The sequence below is a fragment of the Ornithorhynchus anatinus genome, chromosome 5 (genome assembly GCF_004115215.2).
Source record: "Ornithorhynchus anatinus isolate Pmale09 chromosome 5, mOrnAna1.pri.v4, whole genome shotgun sequence".
In the NCBI taxonomy this organism is placed as follows: Eukaryota; Metazoa; Chordata; class Mammalia; order Monotremata; family Ornithorhynchidae; genus Ornithorhynchus; species Ornithorhynchus anatinus.
The window spans coordinates 42615091-42637749 of NC_041732.1; the positions used below are offsets into that span (position 1 = coordinate 42615091).

The window sequence follows — 22659 nt, forward strand, 5'->3', positions numbered from 1 at the left end:
CACCTGTGCTGAAACGTGACTGAAGCCCCATCACCCTGACAAAGGGTGCAGGATTAATTTGGGCCAAATTCAGCCCATTTTTAAATCCTGCTTCCAGCTGTATTCTTGTTCTTTCTCCTGCTCTATCTGTAAATATTTTTTATGTGTCTTCCCCATTATATTGTATTAATAATAATAATAATGATGGTATTTAAGTGCTTACTATATGCTAAGCACTGTTCTAAGCACTGGGATTTATATACTTATTTGGAGGATTGTATCAGTGGCTTAGCCTTAGCTCATGGGTTTATTTTTAATAAAATGCAAAAATCGCTCCTCATACAAGGTTATAAGGTTGCCCCACATGCGGCCCACACTCTTAGTCTCCATTTTACAGATGAGGTAACTGAGGCTCTGAGAAGTTGTCAGTTGCCCAAAGTCACACAGCTGACAAGTGGCAGAGCTAGAATTTGAACCCATGACCTCTGACCCCCAAGCCCTGCTCTTTCCACTAAGCCACGCTGCTTCTCTCTTAACCAGCATGCCTCATGGAAAGAGCTAGATTCTAATCCTGTCTACCCCACTTGTCTACTGTGTGACCTTGGCAAGTCACTTGACTTCTCCGGGCCTCAGTTTATTCATCTATAAAATGGGGATTAAGATTGTGGCTTCTTTATGAGGCGAAGGCTGTGTCCAATCTGATTACCTTATATCTATCCCAATATTTAGTACAGTGCCTGGAACATAATAAGGGCTTAACAAATACCGTTTTGTTTTGTTTTTTTAAAATGGTCTTTGAGAGCAAGAAATATGAGTTCTGTTGTACTCTTTCAACTGCTCCATTTTTAGTTCTTAAAACATACCCCTGACTGAATTCTGCATCACAAGTTACAAGTATTGCAAGAACAGCTTTACAGGGAAGAGATGATTTTCTGAAGAAATATCAGTAAGCTTGGGATTCTTGGTCTTGGGAGCTGGAAGAGGAACCACACTGTTATATTGTACTCTCCCAAACACTTAGCATAGTACTCTGCACACAGTAGGAATTCAAGAAATATGATTGATACTGATGTGGAAAGAGATAATAAAGTATGAGTCTCTTCCATCTTCTGAATTGTCTCTCAATTTTGCCCTCATAGCTGAAGGATTTATACACTTATTTGGAGGATTTTATCAGTGGCTCAGCCTTAGCTCATGGGTTTATTTTTAATAAAATGTAAAAATTTATCATACTCCATACCTGGTTTCTCTCTCTAGTCAAATTGAGTTCTTTCTTTATGGACTAGGGAAAGGAGAAGGAAGTGGAGATCTCACCAAGGTCATTGGACTCCTGGCAGAAGCCTGGGATTAGTCACTTTTACTTATTTACCCCTTCTTTGCACAGTAACCTGGCCCCTAAGCACACTAACACTAGCAAGGCCTGGAATGAAGTTTTTCACCAATGTTGATTTCCCTTCCTCTTCTGCTCACTCTGGGTGTCCAGAAGTGTGAAAGCTACCTCATGTAAGGATCTCTGTCAGTGCTACTTAGAAGGGGGCAAAACCTCAGTTGTACCTACTCTCAGGAAGTAGCAGACCCCCTAGTCCCGCCAAGAATGACATCAATCCACAAACATTCCTCTTCATCCCTTTACTCCATCCTTCTTCTACTCCCTGCCTGAGGTAACTCAGGGCTGATGAACTGTCACCATTCATGTGTGGACAGTAGGGTGTGTGATATATGTGCCTCACTGCTTTAGAATGCAAGTGCACAAAATGTTAGAATTTGTGGTGCAAGAATTCTGGCTTCTAAAGCAGTGAGTGCTAAGTAAGCATCCAACATTCTCAATGATCAACAGTAACAGTACTCAGACCTTTTTGTAAAATATTTGTTAAGCTCTTGCAATGTGCCAGACATTATTTTAAGCTTTGGGGGAGGTGCAAGGTGATCAGGTTGGATACAATCCATGTCCTACATGGGGCTCACAGTCTTCATTCTCATATTACTGATGAGATCACTGAGGCAAAGAGAAGATAAGTAACTCACCTAAGTTCACATAGCAGACAAGTGGCAGAACCGAATTAGATCCCAGGTCCTTCTGACTCCCAGGCCCTTGCTCTATCTACTAGTCCATGCTGATAGAACTTATGCCAGCAGCCTAGCCAGCTCCCCTGACAGGATGTCAGGGCAGAAGGTGTTTTAATAGAAGTTCTTTCAAGTTCATGTTCGCTAAGTTCATGAGGAGGGGTGGAGGAAGAAGAGAAGAGGTGGAAAAATACTAGGGAGCAGATAATAACTGTGGCATTTATTAAGTGCTTACGATATACCAAGCACTGTTCTAAGCTCTGGGGTGGATTCAAGCAAATTGGGTTGAACAGAGTCCCTGTGTCATATGGGGTTCACAGTCACAATCCCCATTTTACAGATGGGGTAACTGAGGCACAGGAAAATGAAGCGACTTGCCTAAGGTCATGCTGCAGAGGGAGAAGGAAGGTAACAGAGGCCAAGTTGAGGAAGAGGACATAGTTGAGCCATAAAGGAGGCTTAAAGGAAGAATTCTATTAATGTTCTCTATCATTTAGAATGTGAGAATCATCAAAAAAAGTTCATAAGTCAACTGAAAAGCACTGTGGTGACGGATCAAGTCACATGACAGGCTCTGGAGCATTTGAAGTAAGTACCATTTATAGAGGTTATTCTTGTTGACAGCATCTACTGCATTGGTAATTGACTTTGCCTGGATAGAAACAGGGTGGTCTGCTGGCTAGAGCACAGACCTGAAAGTCAGAAGGACCTGGAATCTAATCCTGGCTCCACCACTTGTCAGCTGTGTGACCTTGGGCAAATCAATTAACCTCTCTGGGCCTCAGTACCTCATCTATAAAATGGGAATTTGAGACTACAAGCCCCATATGGGACATGGACTATATCCAACTTGATTAGCTTGTATCTACCCTGGCATTTAATACAGTGCCTGGCACATTCTAAGCATTTAATAAATACCATAAACCCCAAAACAAAAGAAAAATATTCAGCAGATGTTAGGTGTTCATCTCTCCTGGGCCTAGAAAAAGGGTGGTGTGTTCATGTCACATCGGGGTCAAGATATAATCCCTCTATACTATGAGCTCATTATGGGCAGGGATTGTCACTATTGTTGTACTGTACTTTCCCAAGCACTTAGAACAGTAAGGACTTAATATAATTGAATGAATGAATTAAGGTTTGAAACTTTTTAACTGGTCAAAACAATTTTCCTAATGTCTTGTTTCATGGTTATTTTGGATAGGCAAAACATTGTTTTCTTCTCAGTATTGTAAGCAGTCAGGAAAGGGATGAGTTGAAAAAAAAATAGAAGGGCACAGAAAATACGATATAAAGAGAGTGAGAAAGAAATGAGAAAAAGAGGAGGGCTGGAAAAGTTAAAAGGAGAAACTTCAGGGTAGGGTGTAGAGAAACATGACTCTCTTTTAAACTTGGACAAACCTACCAAAATTGTAGTCCTAGGCTCAACCTTTGTGTCTTTTAATAAATTATCAATCAATGGTATTAATGAGCCCTTACTTTATGCAAAGCACAGTACTAAGCATTTGGGAAAGTACAGTACAACAGAGTTGTTAGGTGTGCTCCCTGCCCATCAATAGCTTACAGACTGCAGGGGAAGATAGACATGAAAACAGATTGGAAATCGGGGTAATAGTATTTGGTACTTTCCCAACCACTTATTCTAGTGCTCTGCTAACAGTAATTGCTTAAAAAATATAATTGATTGAATGGTAAAGATATATACATAAGTGCTGTGGCCCAGGAGTGAGTATCAAAGTGGTTAAGGGGTACATAGTGTAAAGTCAGTGCAGAGGGGAGGGTGGATGGGGAAATGAGGACTCCTTTCATTTCTCTTTGCATTTTAATTCTCACATTTGTGTTGTCCTCAAAGGTATAAATTATTGTCATTGCCTCCAGAAGTCAGTTTATTGATGATTTCTTGTATGTAGCAATTTAATTCACAGCAGGAAAAGAATCCCATCCATTCTTTATGATCATTTTCTTCCCAAAATGTTTCTCTTTCCTCTTTTCTTTCTTTTCTGTTTCCATTCTAGTGCTCCTAAATTGTATTTTATCCCCTACTGGCATTATGAACACACATTATTGCGTGCCTGCTGGGTAAAACTATACTAGGTGCTGGGGAAAATTACGAAGCAGGTAAGAGGTATTTTTCTATCCTTTGAGGAATTTATGACCTAAATGGGGGAGGTGGGAGAGCCTTTTTTTTTCTGATGTTACAGGCACTATGAAAATTTTCTTTACAAATTTGCTTTACAAATAGCACAGCTCCCTCTTACCTAACCTTGTTAATTGTGGTTAACAGTATTACTTGTAAAGTACTTATTTGCCAAGCACTGTTCTAAGCACTGGGATATATAAAAGACATAGTTCCCTACCCATAGTCCCTGCCCATCTTTGGGCTAACAGTCTAAGTAGGAGCAAGAACAGGTATTTTACCCTCATTTAGCAGATAAGGACACTGAAGCACAGGAAAATTAAGTGATTTGCCCAAGGTCACAGAGCAGGCAAGTGGTAGAACTGGGATTAGAACCAAGGCCCTTTGACTCCCAGGCCCTTGCTATATCACCTAGGCCTCCTGCTTCTTCAGTAGAGCATCATGAACTGTGGCTCATCTTTAATCTGTAAAATTGTTGTGGGTAAAGAATGTGTCTATCAACTCTGTTATACTGTACTCTCCCAAGCACTTAATAAGCTCATTGTGGGCAGGGAATGTGTCCATTTATTGTTACATTGTACTCTCCCAAGCACCTAAGACAGTGCTCTGCATACAGTAAATGCTCATTAAATATGACTAACTTAATACAGTGACCTGCACACAGGAAGCACTCAGTAAATACCACTGATTGATTATTAGGCTGCAAAGTGAAAATACATAACCCAATTCAAACATTACACAGTATGTGGTGTGTTTATCTCTTTATTCTCCCCCTGGTATTAAGCATTTACTATGGGCCAGACACTGTATTAAGCACTGGGGTAGATACTAATCAGGTTTACCTCCTGGCACACATACCCAGGTGTGATTCCTATGACACTTTTCCAGTCCCTAACGTAATAAGCCCTCTCTAATACAGCCAGAGTACCAGATGCAGACAGTATAATGCCTTGGTGCCTTGCCTTTTTCCCCAGTGCTTTCATTCTTTTGACATAGAAGGGTATTCATATGGTGATTCTCCCCAATATATATTTGGTGTTCAAAGCCAAAAAATTCCAGTCAAAAACTGGGTATGTATAGATTTCTTTTTTGTGAAAAATTGTTCAAAATTGAATGGGACTGTCATTCCCAGATGGATCTAGGCCTAAATCTGTGGAGCACAAATTGTTTTCCCAGGCTTTTTAAAATGATTTTTGTTAAATGCTTACTACATATCAAGCACAGTTCTAAGTGCAGGGGTAGATACAAATCAGTCTTGTCAGACACAGTTCCTGTCGCACATGGGGCCCATAGTCTTGTGTGCATTTTACAGTTGAGGCAACTGAGGCACAGAGGAGTTTAGTGACTTGCCCATGGTGACACAACAGAAAAGCAGTGGAGCTGGGATTAGAACCCAAGTCCTCTAACTCCTAAATCTACGCTCTTTCCACAAGGCTACACTGCTTCCCAGTTAGTTAAGTAACTTCACTAACCCATCCTAATTTGATCCATAGTCAAGATCGAGAAGTAGTGTTACCTAGTGAATGGAGCCTAGGCCTGGGACTCAGGACCTGGGTCCTAATCCTGGCTCTTCCACTAGTCTGCTCTGTGACCTTGGGCAAATCACTTACTTTATCTGTGCCTCAGTTGCCTCATCTGTGAAATGGGGATTAAGACTTGTAAGCACCATGTGGGACATGGACTGTGTCCAACCTGATTAGCTTCTATATAACCCAATTTTTAGTACAATGCCTCATCCATATTAAGCCCTTAAATATATATATATATTTTTAAAGTTGACCTGAATTCAAATTCACAAACCCCTCAAACTCCTCCCAACTTTTCTAACTGTAGAAATTCCTAGCAGCTCAGGGTAGTAATCCCCAATGCTAACAGGCCATCCTCAATACTAATAAAGACAAAAAGGAATTTTTTTCAAAAAAAAAGAAAAAGCCAACAGAGGGAGCCTTAGAGATTTGGGTGTCACCTATGGCAACTTCAGAGAAGGGCAGTCTGTAGCAAAACGATTGCATCATTCCAGGGAAGAAGTCGCAAGAGTTTTCTTTCCCAGCACATTGGAAACATCTGAAGGTTGGGTCTGCCTACCGCTTAAACAGGGAAGCAGTGAAAGCATGGAGGCAGGATCGCCTCGCCTTGATCCATTTCAAAGCCGCAGTTGATGGAGCTGCTAGCCATTCCACACATCCTCTTTTCCCAGTTTTGCATAGCTCTTGAGCAAAAGCACGAACTGAAAGTACAAACTGGAGCACAACAATCGTCAGAGAGAGCTGCAGTTATGGTGAATGAGGTGAGTGCACATACCAGAGGTGTTTTCTGACTTTTGTAGTCACCCTGGGGTGGGGGAGGTGATGCTAGGGATCGTATTTAGGTGCTTGGTCGTGCTCTCCTCCTACGCAAAAGCTTTTCACTGCTCCATTGAAACAAGATTGCCTAAATAAAGGAAATGGATATAGCCGAGCAAGGAAAATCAACCGAAGCCTGTTTGGGATAAACGAACCTTGGAAGGTTTTGCCAAGCAAGGTTTCCAAAGTCATTACTGAGATTTTTAAACGTCTGGCCAAGAAGCGGCACATTCCTGCACTGTCACACACGTTAGCATTACCATCAAATGGATCCCAGATGGGCAAGATTTAAAGCGAGAGTTTGCAGGGTGCTGCTGCTGCTGCTTTGGCTTGCCAGAGTCCAGTTAATGATGTCTAATAGAAAGAGACAATCTGCTGTTTCTCTTCTCTCTTCCCCTCCCCTCCCTCTTCCAAATTCATGCAAAAATCTGGCCCTCAGTGGGCCTGCAGGACAGCTCACAAATCCTGCCAATTCGGAATAACTTTGCACATGATTATTCAGAGCAAGTGTTAGGAATAGGCGTGATTATTTTATGCTATAGGATATACACAAAAGAGTGAAAATGTGTCAGCTAATTCTGCTGTATTGTAATCTCTCAAGTGCTTAGTATAGTGCTCTGCACATTGTAAGTGCTAACGCAATACCACTGATTGAATGGAAACTGAATAGCAACAAGGCTTGCTCGGTGAATTACCATTTCTAACTTTAGCTATCACTGTTTTAAAGGAAAAGCGTGCTATTCCAGGACTGGAATGAGTTCCTATTGTTGATGTTTGAATTATTCTTCAAACTCTCTGCACAATTAGCTTCGGGTTAGAGCCCAACATGGAGAGATTTTGTTTTATTATTTATTTTTTAAAAATCTGGTGACTTTGATGCCAGATCTGAAATACCATTTTAAGAATAATACTGTAAAAATCTGAATGTTTTTGAATGGAATTATCTGGATATGTCAGAAGTATTTTTGTTTGTTTTTTTATTTTTTATTATTATTATTGTATTTGTTAAGTGCTTAGTATATACCAGGCACTGTACTAAGCGTCGGAGTGGATACAAGTAAAATGGGTTGGACACAGTCCCTGTCCAATATGGGGCTCACAATTTATTTGGATGTTTTTGCCTTATTCAGTTAGGTTCCATATACCTGGCCTGAAGAGTTAGCTGGAGTACTTTCATTCACACTCCCTTGCCTTCTGAGAGAGGCTGAAATGATATGAAGTTAACAAAACAGTGGTATTTATGAACACTTCCTGTATACAGAGGGCAGTGTACTGAGTGCCTGGAGAGTGCACTAGAATTAGACATGATACAGTGCTCTGCACACAGTAAGCACTCAATAAATACATTTGAATGAATGAATCCCTGCCCTCAAGGAGTTAAGGATCTGACTGTAGTGGTTCCCTCAGAGCTATCTTGGAAGGCTCCACAGAGGTTGCAATATAATTGTAAGTCAATTTTCAAAATAAAATGAGAAATGATACACAAAATATTTTATAATTTCATTTTTAAAATTTAACTTGACCCTTTAAGAATTTGGCAATGACAGTTGTAAAAATCTAGAAGCACTTGTAGGAGTGTGGAGTAGTCGCAGGGTGGACTAGTGGGAAGAGCATAGGCCTGGGAATCAGAGGACCTGGGTTCTAATCCCAGCTCTGCCACTTACCTGCTACGTGACCTTGGGCAAATCATTTTAATGTCTCAGGGGTTCAGTTTCCTGATCTATAAAATGGGGTTTCAGTACTTCTCCCTCACTCCTAGACTGTGAACCTCATCTGGGTCAGATCCTGTGTCTTACCTGATTATCTTGTAGTTACCCCAGCACTTTTTTTGGTGGTATTTGTTAAATACTTACTATATGCCAGGTACTGTACTAAGTGCTGTTGTAGATACAGGCTAATCAGAATGGACAGAGTTCATCTTCCACATGGGGCTCACAGTCTTAATCCCCATCTTGCAGATGAGGCAACTAAGGCCTGGAGAAGTGAAGTGACTTGCCCAAGGTCCCACAGAAGACAAACAGCAGGGTCAGGATTAGAACCCAGGTCTTTCTGACTCCCAGGCCCAAGCTCTATCTACTAAGCACTTAGTCTAGTGCTTGGCACCTAGTAAGTGCTTAACAAATAATGATAATAATAACAGTTATTATTATTATTATCAGCATCATTATTTTAGAAGCACTTTCTAAGGCAGCCCCCCTCAGCTCCGCAGCACTTATGTATATATCTATGTCTGTCTCCCCCTCTATGGCAGGGAATGGGTCTGTTTATTGTTGTATTATTCTCTCCCAAGTGCTTTAGTCCAGTGCTCTGCACACAGTAACAGCTCACTAAGTACGACTGAATGAATGAAAGAATGAATGATCATTCTGGGAGAACATATGAGACTTGGCCTTCAGTTGTGTATGGCAAGGAAAATACTAAGTGCCAGTCTAAGCTGTAGCTTTCTGAAAGGCCAGGTACCCAGCTCAAGACACTGATTTTGCAATATTTTATTTCAAATCCTGTGTACTTGTATATTTTGCTCTTCCAGAATGTGTATTCTCATTACATTTTGCCTGTGCCAGTGAAATTAAGAATTGTTCTCCAAAAAACGCGTGTCTGTTTTGAATATGGTGCGATGAGGAACTGAAAGAAACCCTTGTGGATGTGGATGGAGTTGGACACGGCAATTACTGTAAATGAAGCTTTCCTTCATGTGGGGTGCTGTGAGAATGCAACTCCCTAGGAAGAAGAGAACTGGGTGAAATGAATATTTTTGTTAGCCAAAGTACTTGCCTACTCATTAACCTAAACCAATGCCTAATTTCAGGCCCTGGAGAGAAGCATTCTCCCCCAGGTCCACAGGAGTTTGGTGATATTACCGAGGAGAAGGCTGAAACAGAAGGAAACTTTTCTCTTCACACCCCACTGAATCGAGGCCTCCAGGGCTCCCATCTGCTGGGCCAAACTATTGCTGATTTGGTGACAGAGCCCTGGCTAATTTATTTTCTTGAATTTGAGCAACTGTTACTATTGTCAATCCGCCCAGATGTCTGGGTTCTTGGTGCAGTCCATCAATCAAAATAATAACCACCCTGGTCTTGATTCCTCAGTGATTATTTCATTCCTAACTTGCTCCTGAACACCCACATCTCCAGTGTCAAGTTGGGGTTGTGTTAAGAGGCCCATCTGCTTATGGCTTTGTGCTTTCCAATCTCTGGCCACACACCTCCCATACTGAGGGGGTAGAGAATTGTTCCCTTAGGAACGACAGAGAAAGCAATACAAAATAATAATCATGCTATTAGTTAAGAGCTTTCTATGTGTCAGGCACTGTACTCAACACCGGTTGGGGAAGACAGAGGATTACCTTTAAGTAAAACCATGATCCACCACCCATTCAGTTCTAGTGGCCAACCTATAAGAAAGATATAAGCTAAAGGAGGTTCAGAGAAGAGCAGTAAAGTAGTGAGGATGGAAATTCCATAGGAAGATACAATGAAATGATGAGGAACACTTCAATCTGTAAAAATGAAAGACGAGGGGGGACTTGACTGAACTTTCATGAGGGGAAGATTGATAGGGAAAATATAGAATCAGTCTTCACCAAATATAACCCAATTAGCCTAACCCAGAAGAAGAGTTTAGTTTCTGTTGTAGGGGTGATGCTTGCCTTTGACTCCCCTGTTTCCGTGGTCAAGACAGGATCTGGTCCAGTGCTTAGTTCAGTGCCTGGCACAAAGTAAGTATTTAATAAATACCACAATTATACCCTGCTCCATCCTTTCCCCTGCTCCCGACCATTTCAGCTGGGGAGAAACCAAAGTGTACCAGTGGCAGGTGGGTAGCCACAGATGCACAGTGTGCAGCTAACTGCTGAAATCCTAACATCTCAAAAGAATAACCCAGCAAGTAGCTCACCCAGCCTGAATTAGTCGACTGAGGGAATCAGTCCAACAATGGTGCTACTATGTGCTCACTATATGTAGAGCAGCGTACTCAGTGCTTGGGAAAGTAGAGTACAACAGAATTTGTAGACGCAGTCTCTACCAATCAGGATTTTTACAGTCTCCACCCTCCAAGCTATTACTAAGGTCCCATTTCCTCCAAGAGTCCTTGGATTAAGTCCTCTTTTCCCCAGCTCCCTCTCCCTTCTGTGTCTCTGCAAGCTTGTTGTGGCAGGGAATATGTCTGATATTATATTTTACCCTCCCAAACACTTAGCACTTAGTGTTTTGCACATATTGAGTACTCAGTAAATAAGGTTATTATTATTATTATCTATGCACTTCAATCTGTGGCCTTTGGACATTTGGTATTTCCCCCCTTCCCAACCCTAAAACACTTATTCATGTATTAAATCGTATTTATTGAATGCTTACAGTGGGCAGAGCACTGTAGTAAGCACTTGGAAGGTACAGTTCAGCAACAGCGAAAATCCCTATCCAACAACGGGCTCACAGTCTAAAAGGGGATATACATATTTTTAAATTATATATTACAAATTATTCATATTAATGTCTGTCTCCCCCTGTAGACTGTAAGCTTGTTATGGGCAAGGAATATGTCTGCTAATTCTGTTGTATTCTACCCTACCAAGCACTTAATACAGTGCTCTGCACCCAGTAAGTATTCAATAAATATGGTTGATTGATCAACTGATTGACAGGGCTAGTTCAAGCCCCATACCCCTGGGCTAGGCAGAAGGCCTCAACAGTGGCTGGTTCCTGACAGCTGACATTTATTGAGCTGCTTTAGGTGGGAGGTTGGGAGCTTTCACTTAACTTCTCTGTGCCTCAGTTACCTCATCTGTAAAATGGGGATTAAGACTGTGAGCCCCACGTGGGACAATCTGATTCCCTTGTGTCTACCCCAGCGCTTAGAACAGTGCTCTGCACATAGTAAGCGCTTAACAAATATCAACATTATTATTATTATTATTAGCTTAAGTTCTATGGCAGCTTGTGGCATGTATCATGTAAATACGATGGATCTTAACCTATGAATACCATACTACCACTAGTCACTTTTATGGTTACTTTTAGATTTCTGGTTGTCATTTCTTTTTATTTTTTCATTTTTTACTGAGTCCAGAATACCTGAAAAGCTCCCAGGATGCAGAAATGATCTTCATGTTCTATATCTATCCCTTAACACCATTCAAAATGGGACTACATTCTGCTAGACGGTAAACTCTTCGAAGTCATCGATTGAATCTACTTATGCTATTGTATTCTCCCAAGATTGTAGTAATAGTAATAACTGTAGTATTTATTAAGTGCTTACTATGTGCCAAGCCTTATACTGGTATTGATAAAAGTTCATCAGGTTTGTTGTATTGTACAATGCACAGTCTCTATCCCACCCAGGGATCACAGTCTAAATAGGAGAGAAATCAGTATTGAATCCCCATTTTACAGATGAGGAGACTAAGCCACAGAGTAGTTAAATGACTTGCCCCAGGACACACAACAGGTAAGTGGCAGAGCCAGGATTAGAACCCAGGCCATGCTACCTCTCTAGTATTGCACCTTGTACAGAGTAAGCACCCATATACTATAGATTGATTGCACTGGGTAAATGCCCCCTGGGATTGAGTTGAAAGGGAAATCTAATTGAAGGTGTGCTTGGTTAACTGACTTTCTACATTCTAATGAGGATGTACACCTCATTAACAAAGTAAAAATCTGTACAAATGAGCACAGTGTTGAGGGGAGGGGGAAGGGAGTGGGGGAGGAGCAGAGGGAAAGGGGGCTTAGCTGAGGAGAGGGGAGGTGAAGGGGGGAAGGGGGAGGGAGCAGAGGGCCGGGGGGAGCAGAGAGGGAGCAGAGGGAAAAGGGGAAGCTCAGTCTGGGAAGGCCTCTTGGAGGAGGTGAACTCTCAATAGGGCTTTGAAGAGGAGAAGAGAGTTAGTTTGGCGGAGGTGAGGAGGGAGGGCATTCCAGGACAGTGGTAGGATGTGGGCCAGAGGTCGACAGCAGGATAGGTGTGAATGGGAGACGGTGAGGCGATGAGCAGCAGAGGAGCGGAGTATGCGGGGTGGGCAGTAGAAAGAGAGAAGAGAGGAGAGGTAGGAGGGGGCAAGGTGATGGACAGCCTTGAAGCCCAGAGTGAGGAGTTTTTGTTTCATGCAGAGGTTGATAGGCAACCACTGGAGGTTTTTAAGGAGGGGAGTGATATGCCCAGAGTGTTTCTGCAGGAAGATGATCCAGGCAGCGGAATGAAGAATAGACTGGAGTGGGGAGAGACGGGAGGAAGGGAGATCAGAGAGAAGGCTGACACAGTAATCCAGCCGGGATATTATGAGAGCTTGTACCAGTACAATAGCCATTTGAATGGAGAGGAAAGGGCGGATCTTGGCGATAATGTAAAGGTGAAACTGGCAGGTGTTGGTGACAGATTGGATGTATGGGGTGAATGAGGGAGCTGAGTCAAGGATGACACCAAGGTTGCGGGCTTGAGAGACGGGAAGGATGGTCGTACCATCCACAGTGACAGGGAAGTCAGGAAGAGGACAGGGTTTGGGAGGGAAGATAAGGAGCTCAGTTTTGGCCATGTTAAGTTTAAGATGGCGGGCAGACATCCAGGTAGAGATGTCCTGGAGGCAGGAGGAGATACGAGCCTGAAGGCAGGGGGAGAGAACAGGGGAGGAGATGCAGATTTGTGTGTCGTTTGCATTGAGATGATAGTTGAAGCCGTGGGAGCAAATGAGTTCACCAAGGGAGTGAGTGCAGATGGAGAACAGAAGAGGGCCAAGAACTGACCCTTGAGGAACCCCTACAGTGAATGGATGGGAGGGGGAGGCGGAGCCCACTAAGGAGACCGAGAATGAACAGCCAGAAAGATAAGAGGAGAACCAGGAGAGGATGGAATCTGTGAAGCCCAGGTGAGATAAGGTGTGGAGGAGAAGGGGATGGTCGACAGTGTCAAAGGCAGCTGAGAGGTCGAGGAGGATTAGGATAGAGTAGGAGTCATTGGATTTGGCAAGAAGGAGGTCATGGTGACCTTTGAGAGAGCGGTCTCAGTAGAGTGGAGGGGATGGAAGCCAGATTGGAGGGGGTCGCGGAGAGAGTTGGAGTTGAGGAGTTCAAGGCAACGAGTGTAGATGACACGTTCTAGGAGTTTGGAAAGGAAGGGTAGTAGGGAGATAGGGCGATAACTGGAAGGGGAAGTGGAGTCGAGAGAGGGTTTAGCACCTGGTCACTGAGGTCACCAATGACCTACCCTCTAAAACGCTAGATATGTGATCTATCAAACAGTCTGCCAGGCATGTAGCTGAGTGCATTTTGAGAGATTAGTAGTTTAGGATTGTTTTAATGCAGATAATGGGTAGCCTTTGTAGGAAAAACCAGTGTTAGCATAATAATGATGATCACAAAACTCTCTTTCAGTTTTCTTTAGCCTGAGTTAAATAGTACCTTTGGTTCTCTGCCACAGGGACTGCTGATGCCTCTGATTTTGGAAAAGGTTGAGTCACTCTGATGCTACCCAAAGGACATAGCACCCCTTTCCCACTAGATGCTGAGCTAATCACGCCCACCACCTCAGAACTTAGTCCTTCATGGAGACCTGTACTCAGCAGGACTGGCAGGAGAGAAGATGGGCAGGCAGATGGCCCCTCAGCCAGCGATTGCTTTGAGACGTGGGATGGAGCACAAGCACCTGGTAAACAGCTTTGCCCTCTGTCCGTCATCCAAGGCAGTGCAGCATGATTAAGATACGGAGGAAGAAGCTTTGGGCGTCTTGCCTATGTTCCACGGCCTTCTTCTTTCTTCTCGTGACGCTCCAGGTACTGCTGATGTTCGCATGGGTTCATAACAAGGTTGATCCTTCAGACTTCCATTGTGCCGTTCTTCCTTGATCACCAAGAGATTTGCAGATGTTGGGCCTTATTCAGTCTTCACAAGCTGGATGTTCCCATGAGTCAGGGAGAGGGCAGACACTTTTATCCATATTTTTCAGATGAAGAACTTATGTACATATTTGAAATTTATTTATTTGTATACATTAATATCTGTCTCTCCATCTCTGTCTCCCTGCCTCATTGTGGTCAGGGAATGTGTCCATTTATTGTAATAATAATAATAATGTGGTTATTTGTTAAGCGCTTACTATGTGCCAAGCACTGTTCTAAGCGCTGGGGGAGATACAAGGTAATCAGGTTGTCCCACGTGAGGGTCACAATCTCAATGCCCATTTTACAGATGAGGTAACTGAGGCCCAGAGAAGTGAAGTGACTCGCCCACAGTCACACAGCTGACAAGTGGGAGAGCCGGGATTCGAACTCCTGACCTCTGACTCCCAAGCCCGTGCTCTTTCCACTGAGCCACGCTGCTTACATTACACTCTCCCAAGTACTTAATCAGTGCTCTGCAAACAGTAAGCACTCAGTTAATATGACTGACTAACTAGCTTCTGGGGAATATACGACTGTAAGGCTGGCCAGAATTGGACATGCAGAGGGTTAGTGATACTGGAGTCTTTTTTCCTCCATATCCAGGAGAATATGTTGCCTACACCTCTCTGTACACCCCCCCCCCCCCGCCCCGGTCATTTCAAAGGGGATGTCAAATTCATTGCTTTGAATCCATTATCGTGAAGATCATTGTAGCCTAGTGGAAGGAAATTCATTCATTCATATGTATTAAGTGCTTACTGTGTCCAAGCACTGTACTAAGCATGGGCTTGAGAGTTGGAGACTTGGTTTCTAATCTCTGCTTCACTTGTCTGCGTGTGGCTTTGGACAAGTCACTTAATTCATAGGGGCCTCATTCCTTATCAGGAATTTAATACCTGCTTTCTCTCATACTTAGACTGTGATTGTCCTGTGGGGCCTGATTATTCTTTTATCTACTCTAGCGCTTATACAATGCTTGACACATAATAAGTGCTTAACAAATACCACAATTATTATTATAAAAAACATGAGAGTCATTCCAGCAGGGAAGACTTCAGCTTGGTTGGATGCTTGCACTGATACCTTTTGCAGATGTGAAAAATGTTTGAGTCCAAACTGCATGTTCTTCCCTCTCTTGGTCCCAGATGTCCCTCAGACTGTTCAAGTCAATGCCAAATTTTGATCATTACTGTAATTTCCGAGACACCAGACAGCAAGGGACATGAGTCAATGAGGGAGACCTCAAATTGTGAATCCAGCATGATATGAGTTTCAACCCTCCCTTTTCCCCAGTGCCCTGTGTGGATAACAATACTCAATGCTATTGTTATTTTATGACATTTATTAATATGTTAGGTGCTACAGTGAACTTAAAAGGCACCTTCCTACACTCCAGGGCTAGCAATCCTAGAGCATGAGCTCAACAGTCAGTCTCAGAGGAATGCTGAAGGAACAATGAATAAAAATGATTTTAAAGTACCATAAATTGCTTAATAAATAATGTTGACAAAAAATGAGACTGTAATTTCTCTTCACAGTCAAACTGAAGAATGTGGTTGTAGGGAAGGAAATTGTTTATTCTAGATATATTTCCCTACTTAACTAGGCAGGAGAGTTAACCCCCATCCTGGCACAAATAGCATGAAGCTATGCAGACGTGCTAGGTGTATGCGTTTAGTGGAATGCATACGGCTCAAAAAATGAATGGAGGAAGCTGGGGGCCATATATGGATTTTGATTCTGAGGTCAGTAGAGCCAATACTACAGCGGGGTTTGAGGTGTTCATCCTGTGGTCAGTAGATTCTGTCTTCTGGAAATGGAGAAAAAATATCTGGCACAGAAACATGTCCCTAGCTTTTTCAAAATGTACTTCAGGAGGAAAGTCTTCTTTTATTGTTGTTCTTCTTCTTTCAAGGGGACTAATAATAATAACAATAATAATAATAGTTATAGTGGTATTTGTTAAGCGCTTATTTTGTGCTAAGCACTTTTCTAAGCACTGGGTAGATAGGTAGTCAGGTTGGACATAGTCCCTTTCCCACATGGGGCTCACAGTCTCTATCCCTGTTTTACAGATGAGGTAACTGAGGCACAAAGAAGTGAAAGTGGCTTGCCCAAGGTCACACAGCAAACAAGTGGTAGAGCTGGGATTTAGAACCATGACCTTCTGAATCCCAGGCCTGTGGTCTATCCATTAGGCCACCCTGCTTCTCTATTCATGACTAAGGCATGTGGATTATTTTTTCTAGCCATTATTTAAAATTCAGATCAAATCTTTCATTCTAAAGGGCAGTTATTGGGATTGTCTAAGTCTCTTCCCTGTACTGTTCATGCATCATTCAGCTGTGTTGGGTGTTTGGGAAATGATTCCTATGGATTTGATGTTCCTGTTTTGAAAACCCATAAAGGAAATCAACACCTTCTATAGATTGGCTGGTTTTTCTTTGTGAAGCAGTGGGGCAGCTGGGACTGTGGGTTATAATGATGGGGAGAGGCAGGTTGACCCTGACCGATCTACCGTGATGCTAAAGTGGACAGCAGGATTCTCCCTGATCTTCTAGAGTGGAAGTCATGTTGCAAACAGAGTCATTGAAAAGGGGGGTCATCACAATGGACGCTGCTCCAAATCCTCTTGGTAATAGTCAGCAATATTTACTGAGTGCTTACTCTATGCAGAGAACTGTACTAAGTACTTGGGAGGGTACCGTATAGCAATATAACAGACACATTCCCTGCTCACAATGAGCTCAGGGTCTAGAAGGGGGAGACAGACATTAATATAAAGTTACTAGTGTAACTCAATCCCCCAAAGAATCATTACCAATAATCATTCTATTTTTATGGAATTCATTAGACTGAGCCCTTTCCAGCTGTTTCAGGCTCCCGCAAAAATAGGATAGAAAATTTATGGATATAATTGTGTATATAAATCCAGTGTACAGTAACTGCATCATGCTCGCAGAGTGTTGCATCTTTCTGGAAGACAATTTGAGGCAGAGGGAGCTAAGACAAATGACATGTCAGAATATGCTAAATCAAACAGTATACCTCTGCTAATGCACATTCTTCTCCTTCTCAAGGTGGTTGTTGAGCTGGGAAAATTTGAAAGAAGAAATATTGAAAGTTACAGTTTGCATGGGGAGCGACCGAAGCTGGAAGAGCAGCAAAAACGACTCTACCCCTTTCTTAAGGAAGAGACACTTTATGAGAGCAGGCAGAAAGTGCCTGAAACAGAGATCTCCCCCATCATGCTTTGGTGGTCCCCACTGACCGGAGAGACTGGAAGGTTGGGAAAATGTGGAGCAGATACTTGTTTCTTCACTACCAACCGGACATACCAGCACCATCACATGACCAGAGCTTTCCTGTTTATGGTAAGGATGGTTTTGACAGATTTCTTGCCCTTTTTACATGTTCACTGGAGTGCCTGGCACACTGTAGCATTTTCTGTATTTTAAAAAATGAGTTTCAAACTCATTTTGATTAACTGGACTTCCCTGTCTGTGGCTCTCAAAGATTCCATGACATACAGTTGAATGATACAGAGGGGAAAGCAACCTCCGTCCAAATCTCCCTTGTGTTCTGTTTGGAGTGGGATTAATCTAGGGTATATATTGAGCATTTACTGTGTGCAGAGAACTCTACTAAGCATATGGAGCATTCAAAAGAGATGGTAGGCACTATAAGCATCCTTAAGGAGCTAATAATCTAGTGGGAGAGACTCGACCTTAAAATTAATTAATATAGGAGAGGCAGCAGAGTATAAGTGCTTTGTTATGAGGTGAATGTCAAAGTGCTCAAGGGATATGGACCCAAGCGCATAACCATCATAGAAGGGAGGGAAGATAGGGTGAGGATATGAGAGGTTTGTCAGGGAAGCTTTCCTGGAAAAAAGGTGATTGAAGTAGGACTTTGAAGCTGGGCAGAGTGCTGGTCTGTTGGATGTGAAGCGGGACAAAGTTCCAGGCCAGAGGGACGATGGAACGAAGAGGTCGGTGGCAAGAGAGATGAGAGTAAGGAGTAGGAACTAGGTTGGTGTTAGAGGACCAAAGCATGCAGGCTGCATAGTAGTGGGAGATGAGAAAGATTAGGTAGGAAAGGGTGAGCTGGTTGAGTGACTTAAAGCTGATGGAGAGGAGCAGTATAGGCCTGCTGAAAATAGTCATTGCCCTAGTGGCAGCTACTTGCACTGCTGCCTGTTTTTTCTCCTTCCCATCTTAGCTCTTTAAGCCTCACTGAGGAGAATGTTGCAGTGGAGCAGAAACAGCAGCAGCCACTATGAACTTCAGTGATGCTCTGTTAGTGGATGGCAGCTGCCCTACCTCAATCCCCAGAAATATCTCCCACCTCCCTGCTGAGGGGATGCCCCATGCCAGGACAGAACACCCCCCGTATCCTGGGCCCATGGGCAGTCTGCTCCTTTTAACTAATGATAATGATAATAGTAATTTTGATATTTTAAGACACTCATGTGCCAGACATTATACTAAGCACTGGGTAGATACAACTTAATTGGGTGGGACCAAGGTCCCTGTCCACATGGGGTCCCAGTCTTAATCCCCATTTTACACATGAGGAAACTGAGGCAAGAGAGGAGTTTACTGACTTGTCCAAGGTAGTACAAGCAGACGAGTGGTGGAGCTGGGATTAGAACCCAAGACCACTGGTTCCCTGGTCTGTGCTTTTTTCTACTAAGCTGCACTGCTTCTTAACTCTTCTCAACTCAATACAATGATACCCTCCCTATTCTTGGTATTGTCCAGGTATAGAGACCACCACAATGTATCATATATGAAGTCTAGCTAAGACTGGCAAATTGCAGTCAACAGTTAAAACATTCTGCTGCTTTCTAAACTTAGTAACACAGTGGAGGTTATAGTTATTGCTGTTCTCTTAAGGAGACATTTCCCTAAACATAGAAGATAACTATGTGGATCTGGCAAGGAGATGTAAATAAATAAGGAGACTGAAGTGCTGTGGATCAGTAACCTTAATACCATTTTTGCATGTGAGTAGTTCTGCAAACACCAACCTGAATATCCTTTAAAGGCTTCTGGGGATTTATTTTACCTTGGCCTCAGTTCAGAAGGCCAGTTCTTCTACCTGTCCAACAATTAGATATCTGCTTTAGCTAGCTAAAACTCAACAATAGATGATTTTCATTTACTTGACTAATGCTTATTAATATGAGAAGCAGAAATGGCTTAGTGGAAAGAGCACAGACCTGGATTCTAATTCCAGCTCCACACTTACCTGTTGTGTGACCTTGGGCCAGTCATTTCACTTCTCTGTGCCTTAGGTCCCTCATCTGCACAATGGGGATTCAATGCTTGTCCTCCCTCCTACTTAGATTGTGTACCTTATATAGGACCTGATTATCTTGTATCTACCCCAATGCTCGACACATAGCAAATGCTGAAAAAATACCAAATGTATTATCCTTCTTATTATGTATTATTGGCATTTATTGAGTACAAACTATGTTTAAGGGCTCTGTACTAAGTGCTTGGATGAGCACAGTAGAAGGCAGTGTAGCATAGTGAAAAGAACTTGGGACTGGGGTTTGTGAGACCTGGGTTATAATTACAGCTGTGCAGCTGATCTGACCTATTGGATGACCTTGGGTCATCCAATTCTGTAAAGGTCTTGGGTTATCCATTCTGTAAAGGGGGGATAAAAATACTTACAATCTCTATTCCAGAGATTGTTTTTATTGGATTATCTTTGATCTCTCCCAGTACTTAGTACAGTACTTGACACATAGTAAGTGTAATAATTTGGAGACATAGTCCTGCTCGAAAGGAGCTTATACTCCAACAAGGAGAAAGGTAATGAAATAATTTACAAATAAAACAAGTGCTCAAATAGAATAGGAAAATTGGTATGTACAAAAGTGTGATTAGAGTTGAATGTATACACTGCTAAGGTGGTGGTTAAAATGCTGAGATGACAGGGATTTTCTTTTCCCTGGGAGGAAGAAAAATAATCTGGGAAGCCTCCTGGTGGGGGTGAAGCTTTAGAAGGGCTTTGTGAGGAAAAGGGCTGAGATTTTTGCAATTTGAAAGGGCGTGGAGTCCAGGCAGGAGGAAGGGCATCAGCCAGCGGTTGGAGGTGGGAGAGTTGAGAACAAGGCACCGTGAGAAGGAGATGTTAGAGGGTATAGTAGGAGAAGGGTGGAAAGGGAAAGTAAATGGGAGCGATCTGATGGAGTGCCTTAAAGGCAGTGGTCACAAATTTCTGTCTGATGCAAAGATGAATGAATGATTGGAAAGTTTTTGAGGAATGGAGAGACAAAGGCAGAATGACATTTTAGGTGATCTGACCAGCAGATTGAAGTATAATTCTAAATCCTGTAGACTCTGAGCCTCGTGAGGATCAGTGACCGCTTCCGACTGATTGTCTTATATCTACGCTGGTACTTAGTACAGGGCTTGGCACATAGTCAGTGCTTAACAAATATCACACATAATTTTTAGAGCAGGGGAGGGAGAAGCAGGAGACAGGCAGACCAGAACCATTATAATTTTTAAACATCAAATTCATCTGTGATAAAAATGCAACAATAAAATACAAGACTGAACGGTGTATTTTATTCTGCTAGAATGGTCTTTCAGGAAGTCCACATTCAAGGAATGTGATGTGTTTAGGATAGGTGCATCAGCCTGCACTAACTCTGACAGTCCCTACTGCAATTAGTTCCAGGCTGTTGGGCAAAAATTTAGACAAGAAAGGGTTGATCCAAAAATCAGTTTCAATCGGATATTTTAGAGAAGCAGCATGGCACAGTGAATAGAACTCTGTCCTGGAACTCAGAAGGACCTGGGTTCTAATCCAGTTCCTCTACTTGTCTGCTGTGTGACTTTGGGCAAGTCATTTCACTTTTCTGGGCCTTTTAATGGCCTCATCTGTAAAATGGGGATTAAGACTGTGAGCCCATTTAGAACATGGAATGTATCTAACCTGTTTACCGTGATCTACCCCCCAGTGCTTAGAACAGTGCCCTGGCTCAAAGTAAGTTGCTTAACAAATACCATAAAAATTCACATTATAGCCACAAATCAAAGATTCTTGTCTTATTATCCCCCAGGAGTCAACCATGTACTTCTCTTTCAAGCTTGCAGTGAATGGGGATTCTTCACTCCTGTTTTCTTGAGAAGTGGGGTGTTGAGCTGCAGACATTCCCTAGCTGGTTCTCAGAGGGTTGAGGTTAGGCAGAAGCAGGATTTTGTGTTCCAAAATGTTTTCCTACCTCCTGTTTCAGATGATTGGCTTCATTTTCTCTGCACCATGGACCTCTGTGCGGGAGCTCTTTTTCAAAACACTTGGCTGGGTGTCCCTGTCCAAGAGATTGTGCTGTCCTGCAGCCTTGATTTCCAGAAAGACACAGACAAACCATTGTCCTTTGTATTAGAGTTTCCATATTACGACCTTGATTTAATTGCTTGAGGGCCAATCTTTGAGGAGTTGTGATTCAAAAATGCCAGTTTCCCTTCTTCAGTTGGTGAGTAGTGTAGAACTGGATACAATCAACAATTTCACACTCTTTAGGGCTTAAGGGTCCAGATTCTGATTAAGTAATAATAATAATGATAATGATGGTAATGGTTAAGCGCTTACTATGGTGCCAGGCACATGGTACTAAGGTTGCTGGACTGAATATAAGCAAATTGTGCTTGGACACAGACCCTGTCCCACGTGGGGCTCACAGTCTCAATCCCCATTTTGCAGATGAGATAACTGAGGTTAGAGAGGTGAAGTGACTTGCCCAAGGTCACACAGCAGACAAGTGGCAGAGGCAGGATTAGAACCTATGACCTTCTGACTCCAAGGCCCATGCACTTTTCACTAGTCTGCTTTGAAGATCATTGAACTCCAGAGTGGGCTTGCCACATGGGTAACCAGGAAAGAAACAGGTGGAAAAGGAATGATGGATGCAGAAAATTATGGTAGTGCAAACAAAAGCCAACTTAAGGAAAAAAGTAACAGGATTTCATGTCTCAGATGCTCATATTTTCTGTTTGTAGCCTTTCCTTTCTAACTGCTCCCTACTAAATAAAAATGCAGACCTAAAGGTATTAGACAAATGACTCTCCTAAGGGCTTTTAATAAAAGTCTAACCCAAGTTCGAGGCATTTGAGAAAAGTAAGCATTCTGAAATGCCAAACAGCCAGCTTTAAAGTGCCAGTAAAAATATATTGCTCACAAATTGAATACCCTAAATGAAACCTTTTTGTGTCTTCCTATAGTACTTAATGGCAGAG

General features: G+C 42.6%; 1 protein-coding gene across 1 annotated transcript in view; it reads left to right on the forward strand.

Moving 5' to 3' along the window:
- Positions 1-6239: 6239 nt before the first annotated feature.
- FUT10 (fucosyltransferase 10) overlaps positions 6240-22659 on the forward strand; it is a 58198-nt gene continuing 41778 nt past the window's right edge. Inside the window, exons 1-3 of the mRNA XM_029066146.2 lie at positions 6240-6467; positions 13939-14290; positions 17479-17765. Of these exons, the coding sequence (XP_028921979.1) occupies positions 14210-14290; positions 17479-17765 (368 nt within the window). The 5' untranslated portion in view covers positions 6240-6467; positions 13939-14209. The remainder of the gene's footprint in view (positions 6468-13938; positions 14291-17478; positions 17766-22659) is intronic.